The 23,397-nt window shown below is 49.4% G+C and overlaps 1 protein-coding gene across 1 annotated transcript; it reads right to left on the minus strand.

Annotated features, from left to right (window-relative positions):
* Positions 1 to 781: 781 nt before the first annotated feature.
* DISP2 (dispatched RND transporter family member 2) lies at positions 782 to 21,712 on the minus strand. The gene is made up of 8 exons (XM_075712925.1): positions 21,633 to 21,712; positions 12,262 to 12,708; positions 9,853 to 9,882; positions 7,596 to 7,719; positions 6,473 to 6,588; positions 5,906 to 6,021; positions 4,828 to 4,925; positions 782 to 4,201 (listed from the first exon to the last, which is right to left on the minus strand). The coding sequence occupies exons 1-8, from the start codon at positions 21,710 to 21,712 to the stop codon at positions 782 to 784; spliced, it is 4,431 nt and encodes a 1,476-aa protein (XP_075569040.1).
* Between the last annotated feature and the right edge of the window lie 1,685 nt (positions 21,713 to 23,397).

Below are 23,397 nucleotides of genomic sequence, written 5' to 3' on the forward strand. Positions count from 1 at the left end.
GAATGCCTTGAGTGGAAACAAGCTATGAAGACGACACACAAAGCACCCGAGTCACTGAGGGGACGAGGACACGTCTCTCAAAGGTCAAATCTCACACTAAAAATCTTTGGCAGTACTAGAATTTCTTCTGATAAAACAAAAAATAGATTTGGGCTGGATTCTGCAGCCTCTTCCATGATCAGTAAGGGACTGTATCAACTCAAAAGTCCCGACAAGATTTTTTTATAATATCTGAACTATTTTGATGAGATCTGTGAACCTGGACTTCACATAAAGCAGCTTTTGACTCAGTAGAAAATGAAAGACTTTCATTTTTTATTAACAATACACTCTTCACTTAATATCTAGATTTTCAATAGTTGTGGATTTGGGGGTTGGATTTTTTTTTTTTTTACATGAGCTCTCTTTCTCTGTTATTAAATATCTGGGGAGATTCACCTCATTATTTCTCTCCTATGTGACACTGACAAGAAAACAAAATCTAATCACCTTGTAGGAAATGACAAAACAGGTTTACTGGATAAGTTTTGCAGTACAGCTGTGAATATGGCACCAGACACTGGAAGGTCAAAGGGCTTGTACGCCATCAAGATCGATCTCACATCCTCTCACTAGTATCAGATTTGCTGGTTCTGTGAAAACACAGGTATTTGCACAGCTGAAATACTAAGAAATAGTCTCAGCTCTAGGAGAGGTGGGAGGAAAAAACTGATATTTACAGTTCCAAGGAGATTCCGACTTCCCCTTTCCCTAGCAGTACCGTTTTGGTTTCTGCAAGGTTTCAACTGTTGTAACCAGAACTTTGCGCGCTAGATCGTTTGATCCAAACATCAGGCAGGTCTGGCTGGCTGTTCGGTAACACAACCGGACCTTCACTCCCTAATCCAAATCGATTTTTCCATGAAGAGCTGTTCTGCTGTGATGCTGCTGGAGAGAGATCAAAGACAGTCTCCCTCAGGTCCAGCCGCAGGGTATCTCTCTTCCCGTTCAGGTACCCTCTCTCTGTTTGACTGTACGAATCGGACAGCTCTAAGACATCAGGACAAGAACTGGCTGATTCAGCAAGCCTTAGGCCTTGCTCAAAATCACTAATCGATGTCTCACTGGAGATGTTGAGCATGTCAAAAGAGCTGCCAAGAGAACAAAGGCATCTGTGAATTTTGTAGATGTCAGCAGCAGGGAGATGGCTGTTGTCTGAGGTATAATCCGACTGCTGCTGGGCAGTGTCACTAGAGCACTGTGATTTATTGAGCTGCCCTTCTTCTTTCATGCCAGCCGGCTGGATATGGTCCAGCCCAGACCCATCCCAAGTTTTCGGACCGTACTTTCGACATCGGCAATCTCGGCAGAGTCTCTCCCCGTGAATTTCTGCTCCTGAGCTGCTGTGCTTGTACGGAGAGGAGGTTTGCAAGGCAGGACACTGGCACAGGCCAACCTGCTGGTCTCCAAGGGTCGCCCGCAGATTCTGTCTCTCTCTTTCAAGGGAAGGGTGCGTTCCTATTCTGGGGCACCTGTTGTCTTCAACTTGTGTGTCTTCAGAGAGCACTGACGGACGGTTGGACAGCTTGCTTGTGGAAGTGCTGTTGTCAAAACTGTCGCTGAGCTTTCTGGACAAGGGCTGGAGCTCATATTGTTCGTTTGCAGTGTTGGACTCCTGGACCTTCCGCAACCGGTTTTGCTTCTCGCTCCCTGCACAGGCAAAGCTTCCATTTGGCCCGGAGTCGTCAGAATAGTCTTTCATGGTGTGGGCACAAGGCCAAAGGATCTGTCCGCAGTTCTTCTCCGGGCCGAAGAAGCAGCACAGTGACTGGAAGAAGAAGCTGGCAAACCCACAGCTGATACACTTGATCATCATGATGAATATCCCCAACTTCCTATACGCCAGGACCGTCGCAGGCAACATAATGACCCCTGCAGAGAAGAGAGCAGAAGCTGCCATGGCTGTGGCACAGCTCATCTGCTTCAGGGAAAAGGCTACTCGGCTCAGGCGGTCAGAATGGGGGCACAGATGATAGGAGATGCAGTAGTTGACGGTAAAGTCAACGGAGAGACCTACTGCAGCTGAAATGAAGAGAGACTCCACTGCGTTGAGCTGCCACTCCAAGAGGACCAAAAGGCCGATGGTTACCAGGACAGTTCCCGCAATGGCAGTAACAGAGAAAACGCTAAGGAGAACGTTCCAGGTAGTGAGCAGCAGCACCACGAAGGAAATGGCTATAGAGAGCCCCATGACCACCATCGTTTCTGTGCTGAGACTGTGCTGGAGGTTGTATAACTCTAGTTTACTGGTAAACCATCCATTCTGAAGCCCCACAGGGGCAGTTTTCATTTCCTCTGTTATCCAGAGGTTGATTTCCTCGTAGAATTGTTTGGCTTTGCTGTAATTGAAGCTATAGTGATAAATAGTTTGAAACTGTAGCACTAAGGCAGCGACATTTCCCTCCCCGTCAAACCTGAGGCCCAGATCGTACGTTTCTGCCTCTTCCCTGCCTTGTTCCAGGAGCATCATTTTGATGCAGTGTAGGAAGACTTCACTTCTGTAAGGGAAGGAGAACTGATTGCAGCAGAGGTTGAAGCTGTGGTCTCGCTGGGAGCACTGGCGACTGTTCATCCACCTGAGGAACTCCTCCATGAAGCACACAGTAGATCTCTGCTCTGCGTCAGGGTAATAAAAAGTTTTGTTCTTCACTTTTTGGCAGAATTCAAGGAGCCACTTCTGAGCATCAGGGTTTTGGATTGTGAAGGTGATGTCTGTCACTAGGGTGCCGTTGCTTTTTGGATTGAAATGGTCTCCATTATCCACGGGCAGAATGCCCCAGACTATCGTGACAGGCATACGCTGCCCTTCTCCGTGCTCCAGCCTCTCAAACATGAACTGGTGGCAGTACTCAGAATCGTACCTCTCAAAGGGGTGGCTCAGTCTAAACACCTGGACAGATGACGTCTCGAGAGTTGGGAGTTTGAGTTTGGGGTTGGAGCAGGAAATGTAGGCACCTCCTATCGCTAAGGCAGCAAACCAGCAGATCCAGATGTACCGAAACTTGATGACCCCACAGGGCAGCAGCTTTTCAAACAGCAGCTTGGAGGTTTCAGAGAGCGTGTTCTGGAGACCCCTGAGAATGTAATGGAGGGAAAGAGCAGCTCTCTTATGGCCGGTGTTGTTCCAGTAGTCTTCTGGCTTATAAATGCAGGTCGTTGCTACGTAGCGCTCATACAGCACAGCCGAAGAAGGAAGCCAAGTCATCATGAATACCAGGTTCACCAGCACGGAGGTGCCCATGTAAATAGCAAAGCAGCGGATGGCTATTATATTGCTAATGTAGCTGGCGTAGAAGGCAGCAGCCGTTGTGAAGCAAGATGCCAGCATGAGATACGCAAAATGGTGCATGGTTTGACTCACCCACTGAGAAAGCCCAGCGGAAGGGTTCTGGTTCTTGCTGAGGTTCCAGAGGTCGAAGAAGACAAAGGTGTGGTTGGCACAAATGCTGCTGAGAATGATGACTGCTGTCAGGTTTACAAAAGGGAAATAGGTGAATCTGAAGGCCACCTTGTACAAGAAATAGGAGATCATCAAAGAGCTGACAACAGCGAGCAGGACCATCAAGGTAATGAAGACTGAGCGTAAATAAAAAGAAATGCTTAGAAAAATAGCTAATATTGCCAGGACTGGATACTTAGTATCCAGTAAAAGATAGTGCTGGAATAGTTTCTGTTTAAGGCCCAGGTCCATTCCAGTGATAGATGTATAGTTATCGAACAGATCCCAGGATTCAAGATTGTCTAAGTAGATCCCCATCATAGATGCACCTTTCCTTGTAGGCAAAAACAGCAGGCTGTATTTGAGAGATGGCACTTGGTACTCCATCGTCTGGGGACTAAGAAAGTCCCTGTCGACCAAGAAATGAAGAAGCTGGTAAATGGCATTGAAGCGGGTGCATTTTTCTGGGACTTTGGCACACCGAGAGTGTTTCTGTCTCACGGTCTCAGGACCTATGCAAGATGGAGTGAGGATACCTTTGTGGTAGTCGGGAGCACAGGCACGAAGGAGGGCCAGAGTATGGGAGATGTCTCCTTGGGTTATCTCCAGGCATGAAGACCTGTTGTACAGGACGGCAATGTAGTTCCCCAGAGACCAGCTTGGGCAGCACTCATTGGCTTCAGTACGCTGGCAGAGGTCTCTAAAATGAACGTGTGAGCGTATCTGAAAAACAGACGAGGGAGTATTGTGTCACACCCTCTCTGCACACTTCATCTCGCAGCCCCATAGTGTTCCTTGCTCCTTGCAGTAATCCTCCCCTCCAGGTGTACCAGCCCGTGGCTCGCCCTCCTCCCAATGACAAATTGCAAATACTAAAGCTGTTGAAACATGCTAGCCTTTTGCAAAAATTAAAGCCTGTCCGTTATTTATATTTTATAACCTCTGATTTGAAAATTTGGATCCTATGGCAAACACAGCTAATCCAATTAAGCTTCCCACTTACAAAACTTGCTGTCACAGTCTCCAAGATGGTAGCTCCATTTCGGTAATTAGGTTCTACTGCCCAAAATTCTCAGCAGCTTCTGATGGACACCTTTGGCTTCTGGACCAAGCTCTTGTTCAGTGTCCGTTTATTCTTTAACAGCAGCTGTATGTTGCAGCTGGACTTTAGTGACAGCTGGAATCATCCATGTATTGCTAAGTAGGTAAAACGCTTTGGAGTCCTCTAGGCTGAAACCTGTTCTGTAGCTTACGTTATTTTTGTCTGGCTTCCTTTCAGCTAGAGATTAAAGATTACGGCAGTCAGAAAACAGACAGCGTGTATATATGTTCTTCCTGACATTACTAACCTTGTCTTGTTCAATTTGACACATGGACTGAATAGCTTGCAAGTTCCATAAGCTCCCAGCAGTTGTGGACATAAATACCAGCTGGGAATAGCTCTTTTCTGAAATAAAGGAGAAGAAAAAAAAAAAATTAAAAAAAGGATTAGGTAATGAAGATGAATCAGCCAGGCTGTTTGGAGTAGACTCTCTGTGCACAGGGGGGGAAAAAAAAAAAAAAAAAAAAATATATATATATATCTCGCTGTCTATACAACTGCTATGGAGGACTCCCTGGAGGGAAGCAGGTCACAAAGACAGTAGCTTGTAGTGAGTGGTAGCATCTGCCTCGTGTGATCTGACCTCTGCTCCTCGCCCATCTGTCAGCAGCAGGAGAGCAGCGCTGGGGCGTTTTCAAAATACGCTCTCCGTGCTGCCAGCATGCTTTTAGCGAGTGTTGGCATCTGGTTCTGCACCCCTGTTACAAAGCGAGGGGCTCGAGTTCAGCCAGAAACTCCCAAGGACCTGAGGGTTGGTGTTTGACCGGTTTCTGGAATGGAGTAGACAGGGAAGGGAGTAAAAATATCTGCATGCTGTTCCTCTTTCTTCTACTTACTTAGTGTCCATTTTGGGACAAATCTGGGGTGTCTGGGAGTTTTCCTCTTTTTCCCTCCAGATTTACCACCACTTACATTTTTTAAGAAGAAAAGGAACACAGAGGGAGTGGGAACAGACAGGGAGTGGGGCAAACCCTGTTTCTTCAGAGTATTCACTTTTGTTATGGGTAAATGGTGAAAACATTAGTCCTTTTACTGGTGCTTTTAAGGCCTATTTCTAAAAGGGAAAAAGGAAGTATGACAAAAAGTTAAGGAGAAACAACTCTTCTCCAGAATATCAGAACAAGCTTTTTCTAACCACTCCGTCATGAAGTGCTGGAAGATCACTATGCAAAAGGTGGCTTGGGTTTCACAGGGTGGTATTGTACACGCTGCTTTCTCAGAGTGCTTTCTGAACATTCCCCTGTGTCCTAAACCACTTTGACAATGCTGTATGCTGTTGAGTTCCGGGTGTGTAATACTTACTACCCCATCAAGATTTCACTCACCTGGGGGACCACAAAAGAAACCATCCGCTCCGTAGATTTGTTCCACCATTCTCCGTGTCCTCGCTTCTTGTTCTCCCTGAGCCTTCTGTCCTCTGCTAATGCCAATGTCATCATAGCTAGCAAGAGATCAGATTATTTGTGTAACTAGAGATCATCTGGCTATGAGCCACCTTCACTGACAAGGCTCTGGTGCCACACATGACACCCCTGCAGCAATAAGAGTCGTCATGGGAGCTTTTTGATACCGGGTTGACGGTGCCCCTTTATAGGGAACTGCATGAGACTAAGTGAGAAACTGCATCCCCTTGGGCGGGCATGCAGAGTCGCCTCTGCAGGCTCTTAAAGGTAAACAGTGAAGTAAACGCATGAAGCATTTAGAGCCTAATTCCCAGTTTCCAGAACAGGGAGCCCAAGTCCATTGCAGGCAAACAGACTAAAGTCTCCAGTGCCTTGGTCGCTTTTAAGCATAGCATATATGTTGTAATTCACATAGGTATCTTGGACCGTTGAATCTATAACTTTACAGCCAACATCTCCCTCAACCCCCCCCAAACCAAACTCAAATACCTTTTCTTCTCGGCATAGGGAGAAAGGGAAAAGGTCTTCTTGTAGCCTGTATGGCTCTCTACATTCCTCCACACAACGAGCTTTCTGCCAATGTCAGTATCTCGTGGCTCGAAACCCTGCAGCCAAGCAAAAGGGTTTTGTCATCAGCTTGCATTTTAGTTTAGCTTAGCTTTCCTTAATCCTCTTCCTAGACACAGATACTATACGAGATTATTACTACAACTTGGAGAGAGACACAAGTTGAATTTTCCCTGGAAATACTGCATCCCAGAGCTGACAGAAAAAAATATTTCTCCTTTCCTTTCCTTTTTGGAAGGCTAGATGGCTAGAATTCTCTTTCCCTGATATCATAAGACTCTCCTCCTCCTCTTCAAGTAAAATAGTCATTTACAGAAATGGGGGTAATTTTCCTCTTCCTGGACAAACTCTAGTCTATTCTTATTTTCCCAGGATTCTTCCATTAACGAGAGACAGGGGTGACTTTAGAAAATGTGGGATCCTGCATGGAAAACAGGACCCTGTGCAGCCGTGCTCAGAACGGGGCAGTCTCTCCATTTCAAGAGCCTCACACGCAGGCTGCAGGAGCCAAAGCCAGATCCTCCATCCAGTTGCCACCCAGCCTAGCTAGTCCTTTTGGGCAAGCCCAGCCTTCCAGCAGTGGAAGGGGAGCAGGAGGAGCAATCCCAGTTTGTGCTGGCAGTGTCTCCACACCAGGGTGAGGGCACTCGTGCGAGTCCGCAGCATTGCTGAGAGATGGGCTGGTGGCTGCCACTGGCATAGGCGCTGCTCTTTCTGTGGTGTCAAAGAAACAGCAAATACTATGCATAAAGTAATGCATAGTATTAAGTATCTGTACATATTATGTACAGTATCTGACACATTATGTCCGTTCTGAAGGAATCTTGCTTTGGTTGCACGCTGTGAAGGTGTGGGTTAAGGACAGCAGATAAACATGGTCATTTTTTCTAGTGGCTTTAATGTCCTCCATGATTTACTGTCCTGCCTCACTGCCTCTATCTGCAGAGACGGAAGGAGCAAAGGCTCATTTTATATGGCAGAAAGCACTGGATGGCCCGTGGATTTTCCTTATGTTCATGTTGACATATCGTCTGTAGGGACTTACCATTAAGGGTTTTGAAAAGTCAGGCAAATTTCCAACAAGCAGGCCAGCTAAAGTGCAAACCACAGCCATCACTGAACACAGCACCAGGACGGCTATGGGCCACTCCGCGATCATTTGAGAATAACTGGAATCAACAGGAGAAGAAAAAATGCAGCTGTTAAGGCACTTGGGCTATTAGCACGAAACCTGCTGTTGAACCAATGTAGTGTTAGTGAAAGGAAGTAAAAGAATTAGGGCTTTCTGGTTTGAGTGTTTATTTATTGAAAAGCTTAGAGGCTCTAGTACAGCTATTAATGAACATATTAGACCTCCAACTGGATGTTTGCAGGCAATTCTAATTAACTCGGGTAATTACATTTTGCCTCCCTGCATTTTCCTGCTTTTTCAATCAGAAATAATAAAAAACAGACTCTTGCGTCCCAGGGCAAAATGAAGCTTTAAATATTTAACTTAAAAGATTGCATTTAAAAAGAGCTTCTTCCTTTTTTTTTCCCCATTGTGCAGTTGAAGCTAGTAGCTGCCTAATGGTTTGGCCTGCAGATTTTCAACGTGTGGACCCACCCTGAGAAGTCTTTGGGCTATTCTGAAGGGTCCCCTAAAGATAACTAACTCGAGCAAGTCCGTTGTCATTGGTCTAAATTCACTCACTATAGAGGGGCCTGCCTTACTGTTGGGAAATGCACGGACATCTGCACAGCAACAAAGGATGGAAACCGCCGATCTGATGGGTAAGCGATGTTAGGATTGCCAGCAGCTTTCACAGAGCGGACAAGCGGCTTCTGCATCCACAGGATGAGTGAATCTCACCCTGGTATCAGCCTCAAAACCAAACGCTGAACCTCCAACAGGAGCATCTGCAAATGCAGCAGACCAGTTTTCCTTCAGGGTTTGGAGAACACACACAAGCCCCCAGGCCAGGGCCATGCCTGGAATACCTGTCGGTGTGGTATGGTGGCACACACATTTTTAATGACATTTCTATACAAACAAAACCCATCCAGAGAAGCAGCTTACTCCGGCCAAAACTCTTGCCAGGTACTTTTGTTCTCAAGAGCTGGTCTAAAATTTGCCATCCAAGGTCCTATTTTTCTTTTGGGACAAACTGTGTCTCCTATAGAATGATCTGTCAAAGTTACTATCCCACAATTTTTTACCAGTGCAGGTTTTACTGCCTCAAGATTTTTGTCTTCCTCAAAAATATCTGTTGAGATATAAGATAGCAGAATGGGTTCCTGCTCTGGTTTGGCAGGTTCTAGGTATTTCTTCTGTATTCTGATGTATTTCTGAAATATAAGAAATTCTTTATTCAAAAATAGTTGACAAATATTTGAGCTTCACGGGGAAGTGAAATATTTATGAACTTTAGAGCAGCTGTGCCAGTGTTTATCAGCCTCGAGGTGTAACGTTCCTGCTTGCCTGCTCTTTTGCTCCTCTTGCCTCCAACTTCACTCAGTCAAATAATGCAGCCATGTCTCATAATGAGAAATCACCACAAGCCCTTCAAAGAACTTTTCACATGAGTTTTGGTCAGGCCTGGTATTTTTTTAAATTTAAGACTGCCTTATCAAGTTGGTTTTCATAGGTGAAGTCTTTACTATGAAAATGAACAAAAATTGCCCTTTATGCATTAGAGTGCCTCATTTCTGGAGGCTGTTTTGGGTGATTCCATGTCCAATTACCAGGAAAAAAAAAAAAAAAAAGAAAAAAAAAGAATCAGCTGCAGTATCTGATGATGGAAGATACTTACCCAAACCTTCCAGAAAAAATACTTTACAAAAATCAGCTTTTAAACAGAAATTGAAAGCAATCAAATTGTTTCAATTTTCAGAAATGTATTAAAAATCCTCTGTCTTTTGAAAAGCTGAATTTATTTAATGGATGGGCTATCCTCCTGATTGCTAATCTGGTGGGCCAGGCTGGATTAATCCTATATATATATATGTATCTATACACACACACACACACACAGGATTATTATATAAAAAAACTGTCGTATGGATTAGAGCCAGGCACCTGCCGCAAGAACAGCTCTCGAGACAGTGCTGCTATTCATTAATGCAGGCTAAATTGATCTCGCAAGCGCACTGAGATTTTTCCCAGCGGATGGGAAGCCCCGAGCGGGGAGTGCTGACCTTGCCTCTGAAGCTGGGCCTGCCAGGGATGTCACCAGCGATAATACTCTGCAATTCCTGATAGCAGGGTAGGAGAGCAATGATAATGGGGTAGAAGGACAGGAAGCTTTTGATATTAAACATACCTTTTTGGCATCCTGAAAGCTTTGTCATGTCTGCAGGCAGAAAAACAAGAAAAAAAAAGATGCATTTGTTATTTTCCTACAAAGCACAGTGCTGGGCTGTAAGGCACCAAGCTGAGCCATTGCTGCAAGAGTACTGGCACTACATGAATTAGTTTAATGAATAACAGAGCCTTTTCCTCTCCATTGGCATTTTCACCAAACAGGGTGGGAAGACACGTAGTCACTCCTCATTTTTGCCCCTCTAAGAAAACCCTGTAGAAAGTAATGGACATTAGCAATGTAATCCCATAGAAGTCGCACCGCAACTCTACCCATGAAAATCTATATGGTTTAAGTGCTTTCCTACTGAATTTTTAAATTGTTTCTTGACAAGAGCATACCTCTTTATTAAATTTCATCAGCTGGGCTAGCAGTGCCTATAGATAGTTTTTATTTCCTGTGCAGCTCAGCAGGGATTTTCCAAACAGGTGGCTCTCATTTGTTTCCCAGGCCCTTCCAAAGATGGCATTTGTCCAGTCTGGAGGAGCAGGCGGCCAGTGGAGCTGCTCAAAACATTTTACCGGGGTTTCTTCACAGAGGAGCATTTGTCATTCCCACTTGTAGGGCTCTGAGGAATGAAATATAGAAGCCATCCCCAGGGGATCCAAGGTTTCGTTTGTTAAAGAATCCCTGAGGGCAAGCTTTCCACTGACATCTTAACAGAAAAGCTGCACCTCCGTGGGTCACCGTATCTGAAGGACCTTTCATTCCACTCTCCGTTTCCACAGAAATGTCCCCTTGAAATATGCCCCAGCCCGGCATGGCCTTGGGTTGCAATGCAGCTTCCAGTGAACTGCTCCCAGCTGTGGCTTCCTCCTCTCTCCGGAGCCGTGCCAAGTGTGCTCCCTCCTCCCTTCACCCTCCTCCTGCGCTCTTGGCTTAAACTGGGAGAAGGTCCTGCTGCACTCCGATATCTGCGTGGGGCAGGTGGCCCTGGGGCTCTGCTCAGTCCCGGGCAGCCGACTGGTGACCCCGTGGCAGCTCGTCCTTCCTGGCAGGTTGTTAGGAACGGAAGAAATGAAAAAGCAATGGAGGAGAGTTCCCCATGGAAGAGTGGCTCTCAGTGGCACGTGTAATAAATTATGTTGTGTTTTCATCACACTAATGCTCCACAGGTTTGGGAGAGAGGGGAGCAAAGAAAAATCCTCACCAGATTATTAAACATTGTTCTCGTTCTGGCAGCACGCTGCCCATCCTGTGCTAATTCTCTCACAATAGCTTCTCAAGCAGATTTGCTTGGATTAAAAATCCCATTCTAGCATTGTTATGTTATCACTTTTCTGTCTGCTAGTGCTGCGTATTCTGCCAGGGATTTGCAATCCAGCTGCATTTCCTCCTTCAATAACCTGTTACGGAGAAGATAGTTGACAATTTTGTTGATAGCATACGAGCTAAAAAGGATCCAGGCTCCGCTCCTCTGACTGCAATTGCTCTACGCTGCAAACACAAGCAAATTAAATCCTCTGTTAATGGCTAGAAAATGAGACCATAAAGGGCTTTTGTGCCTAACCCTGCGCCGCTGTGCACAGGCAAGGAAGGAATCCTGTGCCATCTTTTATCGGAATTTGGTGACTACTGCTGTGGTGGCAAAGGGATCGTGGTCTTTAGTGCCAACAGTGGACTCCAAAAGGCAGGCGCAGCAAGGGCGGATGATGCTGGCTGGAAGGGGCAGAGGTTGGAGCTCAGGCTGTTGGGGAAGCCCATCCTGTGTGCATCCTGACAGCGCTGCCCAAAACACATCCACCCCCCTGAGCGAGTCACCGGGGCGCTCTGCACACAAATGGGGTTTGCCCGATTCTGTCGTGGACGATACAGAATTTACACCCTCGTTGCTGCCCAACCTGGAAAACCAAATAATCTTCCCCACTTTTGTATTTCTCACCACTCAGCTGTAGCCAGTGCTTACCCTCTGCTGCCTCTCCCTTCGGCAGCGGCTTTGGTGGGGGCAGAAGAAGAAATTAACTCTGCTCTTATCACTGAGAAACTCTGCCGAGATAAAGGATTAGCCAGCTGGATGTCTTGCAGTGCAAAAGGAGAAAATACAAAGATCACAGAAGATGGGCACAGTCAGAGCTGCGTGACCTAGGAGCAACTGGGTGACCTTGGCTTTATTCAATAAGTCGCCTTGAGCAGCAAATCCTGCCTCTCCCTGCTGTGGGAATGGCAGCTCCCTGTGCACTTCCCACAGAGATGGAGAGAGCAGACTGGATCCCTCCGTGCATTTTGGGGCAGCTGCTGTCCCAAACTGAAAAGCAAAACCATGTTTTATGCCTCCCCACTCAGACCCTTCTCATCCCCTCCCACTTCCCACCACAGAGTTCAGGAGACGCTTTTGGAAAGCCCCTGAGCCGCTCTCCGTGTGCCTCTTACCTGACTGTTACAATGTGATGCTGCACCGGCCGTCGCTGCCCCGGGGACCACTGCTTCCAGGGGGTTTCCGAGGCCCCGTGGTGGGAAGCTGGCACGGGATCACTGCTGGAAAGGTGGGAACACAGCATGGGCCTCTCGCCGTGCCCGGGGAGCGGGGGCAGGCCGTAGCTGCCTCGGGGCTCCTGCTGGTTGCAGGGGTAATACAGGCGATGCTGCTGCAAGTCCTGGGAGCTCGACGGCACCTGGCCATTGGACTGGGTGGAGACTGGCCCAAGCGTGTGGCTGGAGGAGGGCAGGTGGTCTCCCCCCAGCCTGGGGGATGCAGGAATGGAGCAGTGATGGACCGGGCAGATTCTTTCCCAGGAAGTGCCACTGTAGCTGGGCTCGGTGTTCCCGATCTCTGGCATGGCGAGACAGGTCTGGCAAGGTCCTGCATTTTGTTTTTCTCTGTGAGAGAAAATAAAGGTATGGTAAAACAGCAGAGCAGTAGAAGGGCTATGCAGGGGAATCGCATCCCGCAAACTGAAGACTCGCACAGGCCTCCCACATAACACAAGACGTAAAACCTCATCCCCAATTTGCTGTACCAAGAGCCAGGCTCAGGGCTGACCTGGATTATGCTTTTTATAAAGAAGGTTGTACTGAGGTGGGGGTCGGTCTCTTCTCCCAAGTAACGAGCAATAGGATGAGAGGAAATGGCCTCAAGTTGCATCAGGGGAGGTTTAGATTGGATATTAGGAGAAATTTCTTCACAGAAAGAGTGGTCAAGCATTGGAAGAGGCTGCCCAGAGAGGTGGGGGAGTCCCCAGCCCTGGAGGGGTTCAAAAAACAGGCAGAGGTGGCACTTTGGGACATGGTTTAGTGGGCATGGGGGTGTTGGGGTGATGGTTGGACTGATGATCTTAGAGGGCCTTTCCAACCTTAATGATTCTATTCTAGTTTTACTTTAATTAAAAAAGAATCCAGCCACCAAGCCAGGAAACATGACATTAATTACTACTCGATCCTTAATTGGTTTAGTGGTGGACTTGGTAGTATTAGGTTAATGGTTGGACTGGATGATCTTAAAGGTCTTTTCCAACCTAAATGATTCGATGATTCTGTTCTATGATTCTATGATTCTGAAGACATCCATGACTTACTCAGGGATTCCAACTGATGGAGAATCCATCACATCTTGGTGCGTGTTGCTCCAACATTTTGAAATATTGGCTAACAGCCCCTCAAACAATTCTCCAAGATATTTCACTGTGGAGGGGGCAGAACACACTGGCTGGTGCTAAGGGCAGGGTCCTAACTCAGGACCACAGAGTGACTACAGAGATCTGGGGAAGCGGAAACCAAAGGAGGCTGCACGTGAAGAAGACACTCGATTATCTGTGCTTCTTGGGAAGATGAATTTGTGTGATTGCTCTGCAGAAGGACTGGCTCTGCTCCACGTTGGGATAGCAGGAGAGTGAATCATCCCTGGCACTAAAAAAAACGAACAGTGAACCTGATGGCTGTGGCGGTGTAAAAGGGGCTTCAGCCTCCAGCCTGGCGTATGCCCTAACGGCTCCCATGTCCTGCAGACTCTCCACTGGGCTCTTCAGGATCATTTTAGACATACATCTCCCAAGGGTGTCAGCAACAGATATTATGGGTCTTGGTATGCAGGAAGGGGATGGACTAGGGTCTCTCAAGATCTCTTGAAGCTTGACTTTCCTCTGCTCAATTTACTGAGACAAAACATTTGCAGACTTCAGTTCCCAAGTAATGAGGTCTCTGCTCGATACGCTCTCTTCTCTCCAAGGAATTTAAAAAAATTATTCCATTCCTACAGGTCTTGATTTATGGAACCTGAGAGATTTTGCTAGCTTGGAGAAAGTTTGAATAATACTTTGAGGGACTGGTTAGTCCGTGTGACACCAAAAAACCCTTCACACACAATAGACTGAGCTCACACTGACCCCAAAAATGCCTTAGGAATTGCTGTCTCAAGAGATGCAGCTGGCCAAGGTGTTGGAGCTTCGGCAGCACTGTGCAATCTGGAGCTCAAAAAGAAAGCACAATATGGAAACCCTTGTTCAAAGCACGTGCCATGGTGTCTACAGCTGACTTATGTGTCTTGCCCTAGTGTCTGGCATCGAGGATTAAGTATGATGAATGATTCAGGCCAGCTAGAATCGCAAAGTGTCTCAAGTCATCAAAGAATTATGAGTGCTGGAGCAAGACTACAGTGAGATGAACTTTAGCCTGAGGCACCCGATGTGATGTGGGAAAAAATGAAGGCAAAATGTTTGAGAAGGGGATATTTTTTAAAACTTGCAGAGTCCCTCTCATTTCTTTTTCAGACAGCCACGGAAAAATACAGAATTTTAGCAATTACAAGTCTCTGGAATTGCACCCAAAATTAAATGGCATGATAATACCAATGACAAAAGGGATTTGAAGAATACTGTTAGCTCAGTATAGCTTGAAAATTGGTATTTTTTCCAGAAAGAAGGACATACTGGCCTTGGCAGCTTATGCTATGTACTTTCCAACATCAATTGAGTTTATCACCACTGAGAAACTATTTTTCATGATTGTACAAAATGGGCTTATTTCGTTAAAATCATTGCAACAGAGTAATGTTTGTGGTAGCAGTTACACAAGTGCTGGTGTGGAGACTCACGGCACGGACATCGCACTCAGCTTTAGTTGCACAGTGTACCAGTCCAGGGACTGGTAACAAAGAAATCTTGACTGATTGGACACCATCCAATGCTAATTTTAGTTTTTAAGCCAGAAGACAGCTGCAGCATAGTTACAGACACGGATGGTGTGTTCGTGGGTCCTCATTACAATAACACGGACTTCAGAAGCAATAACTCACCTTCAAATACAGATTTGCTGAAGTCGGGCCATGCAGGAAGGGGGGAACTACCTGGGGGATTTTATTTTGGGTCACCAAATTCCTTTGATGAATATTTTTTGGAAGCGGCCAAGGAAGGAGAGAAGAAATGGCAGAATGATATTAAAATAGCATGCAAATACCAGTGCCTGCATAAGCGAGCTTCTCTGCATCCTTGGGAGAAGCTGTACACCCAAAGAGAGCAACGTCAGACAGCACCTGTGAGACCGCTGACATTTCCTATGACAACAGATATACAAAGAGGCTGAAGAAGTCAAAGTTTGCACTGAAGCAGGTGCCAGAAAACCAGCAGACCGATGTGTGCACACCTCATTGAGATAAGCTTGACAGGTTGCTCCCAACAGTTCCAGCGCTTGGTTGCCTCTGCTCTGCAACCAGAGTACTAGTAAGACTTGAGCTAGTTCAACACAGCAGGAGGGAGTGCTGCTGGCCAAAGCAGGAGCTCCTGAACAGATTGTGACAATGATATCCCATTCACCCACAGAATTTGTCAAAAGAAATAATATCCACCGTGTCGCATGAAGTCCTTGCTGTCCTGTCACAGATGGATTACTGGCAGGATTACCCAGACTTTTAAGCGCATGATTTGTGCTGTAGCTCTATATAAAGGTAGTTTACAACAGAAGACCACAGATGTGTCATGGGTGTATATGAATGCAATAGATGAGATTATAAATCAAATGCCAGCAAAGCTGTTCATGAGACGCAATCTGAGGTCTTGCCTGGACGTGTTACAGCCTCATCAGCGTCATCCCTGCACTGGGAGGGATCCAGGTTCGGCCATACTGCTGCAGCGCAGGGCAGGTGCACTGCAGACAGCCCAAAGACAGATTACGGTCTGTGGTAGTCAACATATAAAATGACATCTTTAATTAGTCATTGCCCATCTATACTAATTATAGAACCAACCTGACCGGGAGATGCTAACCACCGCATCCCCTGTGGCTCTGTTGAGGTGCAGGGGCAGAGTTTTTTTGGGAGAGCTGACCAGGAGAGTCCCTCAATCCACTCTCTCAAGCTTAAACTGTAATTCATCTCACTCTTCCCAGGTGTCCAGCGACCGAAGTGCAGGAGCGTCTTATTTGGGGCATGTAGTTTTGTACTAGTAGTCCTGGGTTAGAGAATTTTCATCAGAGAGCTGGGATTGTGGTAGTGTTACGCTTTGGCAAGGTCTAGACCTTTTTTCACTCCCTTTTTGATGCCTCTAAGTTACTATTTTCCCTCTACCTTGATCCTGTTGTTTTTCCTAAGTTTTGTACACTTTAAATAGGTGATGGTTTCCTACAACGCATAATAATTCACAGAGACGCTGCTGCACTGACAACTTGTGCTTTTGGTATTCCCCCACCTGTACAATATTTGTGTTCTTTTTTTCCAAAGCAAAAACAAAATTCTTTTTCGTTTAAACTGCTGGATCTGCATAGGGGATCGGGACCAGAGGCTTTTCATAACTAAATTAGTCTGATGGCTGTGCTGCCATGTCTGCCTCATCTGATGGTGAATGTGTAACACTGGGCAGAACAAAAAGGCTTTCACAAAATACACTTTGAAGATGGTTGGGGAGATGCAGGAAGCATGCAATGAAAAATTCCTCCTCCAAAAAACCCCTCAGCTACAAAACCTCCTGGTGGGGAAAGCAGATGTCAAACTCTTGGATATTGCAGATTGCCTCCAGTTTTTATGCACATACGTTAATATAGTTAATTCTAATATTTCACATGAAAGCCCATTCTTCTTGTTTACCATCTTTGCTGCAAAATACTGTCAAGTTCTGTTCTTCCCCCGCATGTTGTCACTTAACTCAGTCCCCTGCTCAGTGACTTCATGTTTCAGAGTAACTTTGGCTAGTTCAAATCATTCGCTCATGACTCTTCTTCATTATCTCCTTTTCAGGCTAAACAATTACAGTTCTGTCAATCACCCTCCAGATATGAGTTGCCTTATGCTCATCTCTCTCCAGCTCCATGACGATATGACCTTGGTTATCCAAAATCTCCAGGGAAACCTGGAGCTCGCAAATAATGATTGGTTTGGATAATCACTGCTGGCAGTTCTGCACAATTCGAGTCTTCACTTGCTACACTCCCAATTAGCCACAGTGCTGGCGGGCTTAACGTTTGATATGCTGAAGTCTGACCAGAGACGTAGGCTGGTCCTTGTTTGCTTGCAACCACACGACTATTACTTTTCTGGGCCTGCAGGACCCTAAACTATGCAAGAAAAATGGTCATGGAGGAGTTTCTGATATCTGTTTACTGTCAGGCAGGAGAAGAGGTGGGCATGGCACCGCACTGGACTCTGCTTGCCGTGCTGACACTAACGAAGACTAACACCAGGGGAAAAGAAACATTTATTTTTTTAACGTTCATTCCCAGTCTGGGCCGTGTCAGATATTTGACATCTTTGGGATTGAGTGGGCAGAAATGGTCTCTCAGCCACAGAAAAGCCTACAGAGGTGGCCTGACAGCCTCCATTTTCTTCTTCAAGCTCAGCTGGATGCAACCAAAGAGGTGCTGGGAAAAGAGAGGACAAGGAGGTGTACAGCAAGGGACGGACTGGAGTTAACTGCTCCTGTTACCCATGGCAATGAGTTGCGTTTCTCACGCTATTTGCTTCCCCATCTCTTCCCTTAAGATGTCTAGACAGTATAATAATCCAATTTATGAAACTGCCTGAGTGACTTTGAGTGCAGCAGTGCTTTTCTGAGACGAGTACCAGGTTATAGGCAGCCTACTTCGTGCGGGGAAATGAACAAAAGGACAGAAGCTTCTTCCCACAAGAAAACAGGCAAGATAAGGTCAAGATTTCTAAGGAGACAGCTTTCTGCCACTCCACCTCTGCCGGGATGCGGAGCAGTGGTAGGCACTGCAGAGCCTGTGGCAGGAGCCAAGGGCTGAATGCTGTGAGCGGGCTCTCTCCCTCCGCCCAGAGACCAGCGCCAGCTGCGAAGCTCGGACGCTGCCCCGCAGAAAGTGTCAGCAGGAGGTGGCTTTAGCTGCCCACCTCCCCACCAGCCGGAGCATCAAAGCCCCAGCGAGAGGCTTTGCTGGAAGCACGCCGCGTTGGCTGCCTGCCCCCAGCGCCTTCCCCCTCGGGATGGCTTCACTCTGCCGGCACACGGAGCTGAGCGCGGGCGGAGGAAGGTTTGCGGGGCAGGGAAATGACGGCGTGTGGTCACCTTCCCTTTCCTCAGCCACTCCATTTCTTTGGCACGTCTCCCCTCTGAGCCATCAGCAGGAGAGCGCGTGCGTCTCTGCGAGAGGAGAAATGGGCCAAAAAACTCAGTGTTTTGAAGGAATGGCTTCTTTATCGGTCTGCCTAATCCCACCCTCATCCCTGAGACCATTTCTATCAGCACTTGTTTTTTTAATAGAAAGATTATCTCACCCTTCGCATACTAAGGAGAGGATCAGGAAAGCAGCAGTTTGCATATGAAAGACGGGAAACACCTACCAAGTGAATGGAGCTGTCTGGTGCCGGAGTCAAACTACAACTTCTCCTGTTGACAGAAGAATCTCAAGGGGGAATAAAAACAAGCGAGAGAAAGGGCAAGAGTCTGTATCTTGACTACAACCACAGCCCTTTTCCCCCAGGAACCTTTGCTCAATTAGACATTAAGCACTGCAAAATTTCATTCGTAAAAGAAGCAGCTAGTTTTCTTTTCTTTCCCTTTTTTCCTTACTCTAGCAAGGTTTTGCTTCCATATCAGCTGTACAAGCTTTCCTAAGTGAAAAAAAACCCATAAATTCTTTCTGAATTAAACCCACGTGCTATAGGTCAGCTTCCATCTAGATTAATGGCTTTTTCTTTGAGAGCTGTAAATGACTTTTTAAGAATGGGTTTTTATAATGGAATTTAAATAGGGGTTTTCTCTTTGAACATGCCACCAGGAAAACAGCAGTGGAGCTCTCGAGAAAAAAGAGCTTCTTTGCTTGTGTTTTCTAAGGAGATAAGAGTGCCCTTTTCCAGAGATTAGGGAAGGGTTCATTGTGCTTCACTCTCACCTCCTTCACTCTCTCCAGCTCCTTGTCGAGCTGGCAGGGAGAGACAGGCACCTCCTGAGCAATTCCTCTCCTCCTTAGGCTGGGTCAAATTCTCGTGCACCGAAAAATTTCCGTGTAGTTGCTCTTTGTTTTGCTTTTTCGGTCTAGCAGCGGGATGGTGCGTATCCTTGAGCAGACCTACAATCTTTTTGTTAATGAGACTCCTGAGTATGTTAAATCATCATGAAAAATTAATGAGACTGCAAAACTCTGCTTCCCACGTAAGTCTGCCAAGAAAAGTTTAGTTCTATAATCCTTTCCGTTGCCTCGTCTGAACAGCCTTACCTTTACTGGCTGCGGTGGGTACACGCGTGTGTGAAGGGACACGGCCAGACACAAAGGGCTCTGCAGTGCCAGACTAGGTCTGGGTGCAGTTTGCTCCGTCTACACCGGCAGCGCGGTGGTAAAATCGTGTTTGCTAAGCCTTGTTTTGAAGGAAAAAGAAACGGAATGAAATGAAGAGGGAAAGGAAAAGAAAACACCAGCTTGCTATCACAGTCTGAAGGAGGCCAGAAGGCAGGCAGTGTCTTCAAGCCTCTATTTTTCTGACGATGAATTGAGTGTTGATGATAAAGAGCGCTGGCTAGGAGCAGAGGACGGGGCCTGCAGAGCTAACCCTTCGGCGGCTATAGGAAGAGCCTTGCATAAAGAAGCATTTATGTATACGCATGCTCAGGGGTGAGACCTATCTTCTTGTGCTTTATTGCCATAAATTTTAGTTCCTGAGTGAGCAGCATGAGTGAAATTCAAAATACACCCGTTTCAGATGGCTTAACTCATCTCTATAACTTAACTCTTCCAGGCTGCAGCATTCATTTCAAAAGACCTGTTTGAGCAAGGATTACTCAGGCAAGCAAAGCTAGCAGGGCTTCAGTGATAGCTCTGACCCCGTCGAACGCCCAAGACTTAAAACAGTGCTGGATTGTGGGGCAGTCACACAGCGAGCACCAAGACCCAAAAGCACACCAGCCTCTGGCTGAGCTCTTGAGAGCTGTCTAAAGAGAAGCGAGTGCCCCGTTGGGTCCCCCGGGCAGGTGGGGATGTCTCAGCGCGAATAGCCTGCATCAGACAGAAGTGAAACTCCTTGGCTTGCAGAAGGAATCTGCGTGCTGTTGACCTCGGGGTGCGCTCTGGGCAAACAGAATCGGAAGAGCTCAGATCTGTTGCCTCCGGTCTAACAAATGGCAACGTGCTTGCAAATTTGGGGGATGGCTCCTTGCCCGTGATTACGGGCTTGTTGACATTTCCAGAAAATGACAATGACTGTGGCTGCCAACCTGGTTTAGGACACCAGGTAAGGAGCATATGGCACAGGGGGGAGAAGGTGAGGGCTGCAGGCTTTTACAGAAGAGATCTGTGGAGTGAGAACCGTGCTTGCCTGTAGCCTGGCGCAAAGAGGGCTCCGTCTGAAACGTGCTCAGCTTCACCCACAATAGCTCGCCCGTTGCTGCAGAAGGGAGAGCTCCCCACGTTGCAGGATAAAAACCGGCCCGGGAGGCCACGCCAGGCAGTGGCGGTGGGCTCCGCGTGGTGTGCCTGGCCCCGTGCGGGAGCAGCCGGGGCACTGGCACGGGTCTCCCACCCCCAAAACCGAGCAGTGGGCAGGTGGCGAGGGGCTTTGCCTGCTCTCCCGGCGGAGGCCGGGGCACGCCTCGGTGGAGCCGGGGGGCCGTGCCCAGCTCCGCACCCCCAGCTCCGGGAAAACCCCGGTGGCACCGGCCGCCTCCGCACCCCCGGGAGCTCCCACCCTGCCGGGGTACGGGCTCCGCCGCCCCGGGCACAGCCCGGTCCCGCATCCCCGGCCCCGCCGCCCCATCCTCCGCCGCCCTGGGCACAGCTGCATCCCACACCCCCGGCCCCGCACCCCCGGCCCCGCCGCCCCGGGCACAGCCCGGTCCCACTGCCCCGTCCCCCGCCGCCGGGCCCCGCATCCCCGACCCCGCCACCCCGGGCATAGCCCGGCCCCGTCGCCCCGGCCCCGCCGCCCCATCCTCCGCCGCCCTGGGCTCAGCCGCATCCCGCACTCCCGGCCCCGCACCCCCGTCCCCGCCACCCCGGGCACAGCCCAGACCCACACGCCCGGTCCCGCACCCCCGGCCCCGCCGCCCTGGGCACAGCCCGGCCCCGCCGCCCCGGTCCCGCACCCCCGGGCACAGCCCGGTCCCGCACCCCCGGTCCCGCACCCCCGGGCACAGCCCGGTCCCGCACCCCCTGCCCCGCACCCCCGGTCCCGCACCCCCGGCCCCGCCGCCCCGGGCACAGCCCGGCCCCGCACCCCCGGCCCCGCCGCCCTGGGCACAGCCCAGACCCACACGCCCGGTCCCGCACCCCCGGCCCCGCCGCCCCGGGCACAGCCCGGCCCCGCCGCCCCGGCCCCGCACCCCCGGGCACAGCCCGGCCCCGCCGCCCCGGCCCCGCCGCCCCCGGCTCACCCGGCCGAGGCGGTGCCGCCATCGCGGCGCTTCCCGCGGGGCCGCTGCTCGCGGCGCGGGGATCCCGGCGCGGGCCCCATGGCCGGCGGCGCGCGGCGCTGTCCGCAGCCCGCGGTGCTGAACGCTCCCGCCGCGCGCCCGCTGCTGCCGGCGGCCCCGGTGCGGCGCTTGCGCGGCCGCGGAGGCGGAGGCGGGCCCGGCGCCGGCGGCCAATGGCCGCGGGGAGGCCCGGGGAGGCCCGGGGAGGGCCGGGCCCCGGCCGCCGGGCTCCGGCCTCCGCCCCCGGGGCCAGCCGGGGCGGGCCGAGCGCGCAGGACCCGGGGCCGGAGCTGCGGGGGGTGCGGCGGTGCCAGCAAGCCGGGGCTTCTCCCCTTTGGAGAGGGACCAAACCGCCTCGCCCGGCCCCAAAAAGAGTGGCCAGGCATTGGAGGAGGGTGCCCAGAGAGGTGGGGGAGTCCCCAGCCCTGGAGGGGTTCAAAAACCGGGCAGAGGTGGCACTTGGGGCCATGGTTTAGTGGGCACGGGGGTGTTGGGTGACGGTTGGACTGATGATCTTAGAGGGCCTTTCCAACCTTAGTGATTCCTAGTTTTACTTTCATTAAAAAAGAATCCAGCCACCAAGGCAGGAAACATGAAATTATTCCTCTCCCCTTAATTGGTTTAGTGGTGGACTTGGTAGTGTTAGGTTAATGGTTGGACTGGATGATCTTAAAGGTCTTTTCCAACCTAAACGACTCTAGGATTGTATTCTATGATTCTAAAATCCCCTTCCCGCCCTCACCCCGCACAGCTCACGGCTCCTGGCACAGCCGTCTTGTGGGGGTGCAGCCAGGGGGGCTGCAGGTTCAAACAGCGGACGGGTCCCTTGGGTGGCAGGTCCCCCATTGCAGCAGTGGTGCTTCTGCTCTGGCCCAAGGTGGGAAGGCTCCCACAAGCCCTCCCGCACTGGCGTGGCAGGTGCAGGGCAGCATTTGGGAGCGCGTGGGTTCACCCTCTGGATTTTAGCAGCATTCAGTAAGCAACCAGCTTGCTGAAATAGATGGTTGTTTTGAAACAACTGAATTGAAAGCGCAGAGAGGTCAGACACGTTCCGCTCCTTGCAGGATCCTGCTGTCACTGTCTGCTGATACCATGAAATTGCACTGAGTTGCGCGGTAGCCACGCGTGTCCCCTCGTGCCGCAGGGAGAGCTTCCCACAGAGCTTGTGGAAGGTGGCTGCTCCTTCCACAACCTCTCCCGTGCCAATGACCATGACATTACTTGTGCTAAGAAGGGTCTGGGCCTTTCTCATGACCGTGTGTACGGCCATGGGAGTGGCAGTGACATTCTCCCTTCTCATCGTCCTGTGTGGCCATGGTGATGGCTACGACCTTCTCCTTTCCCGTGGCTGTGCCTGTGGCAGTGACCTTTCCCGTGAGGGTGGCATCCTTTTCGTTTCAGACGCTACAGAAAAACTGAAGCAAAAAGGGAGCGTATTGGACTGGAGAGTATCCTGTAACTCCCACTAATCCTCTGGCTGCTTAGAATAAGCCCTTCCTGCCTTAATGACTTAAATGCCTGAGTCAGTTTAAAGAACAAAAAGCTTTTCCTAATGCCAGGGTGGGCGACTCTCTCCGAACCCAGCAGGAGGGAATTGCCGAGGACAGGCTGCAGGCAGCGCCGGTGTCCCAGCGCCATGATCCCTGCTGGGCTGGGCCACGGGGGACCAGCCCACTTCTCTGAGCCTTAGCCACAGAAATGTTGCTTGCCTGGTAGGATCAGATGC

The sequence above is a fragment of the Pelecanus crispus genome, chromosome 6, assembly GCF_030463565.1.
Source record: "Pelecanus crispus isolate bPelCri1 chromosome 6, bPelCri1.pri, whole genome shotgun sequence".
Taxonomy (NCBI): Eukaryota; Metazoa; Chordata; class Aves; order Pelecaniformes; family Pelecanidae; genus Pelecanus; species Pelecanus crispus.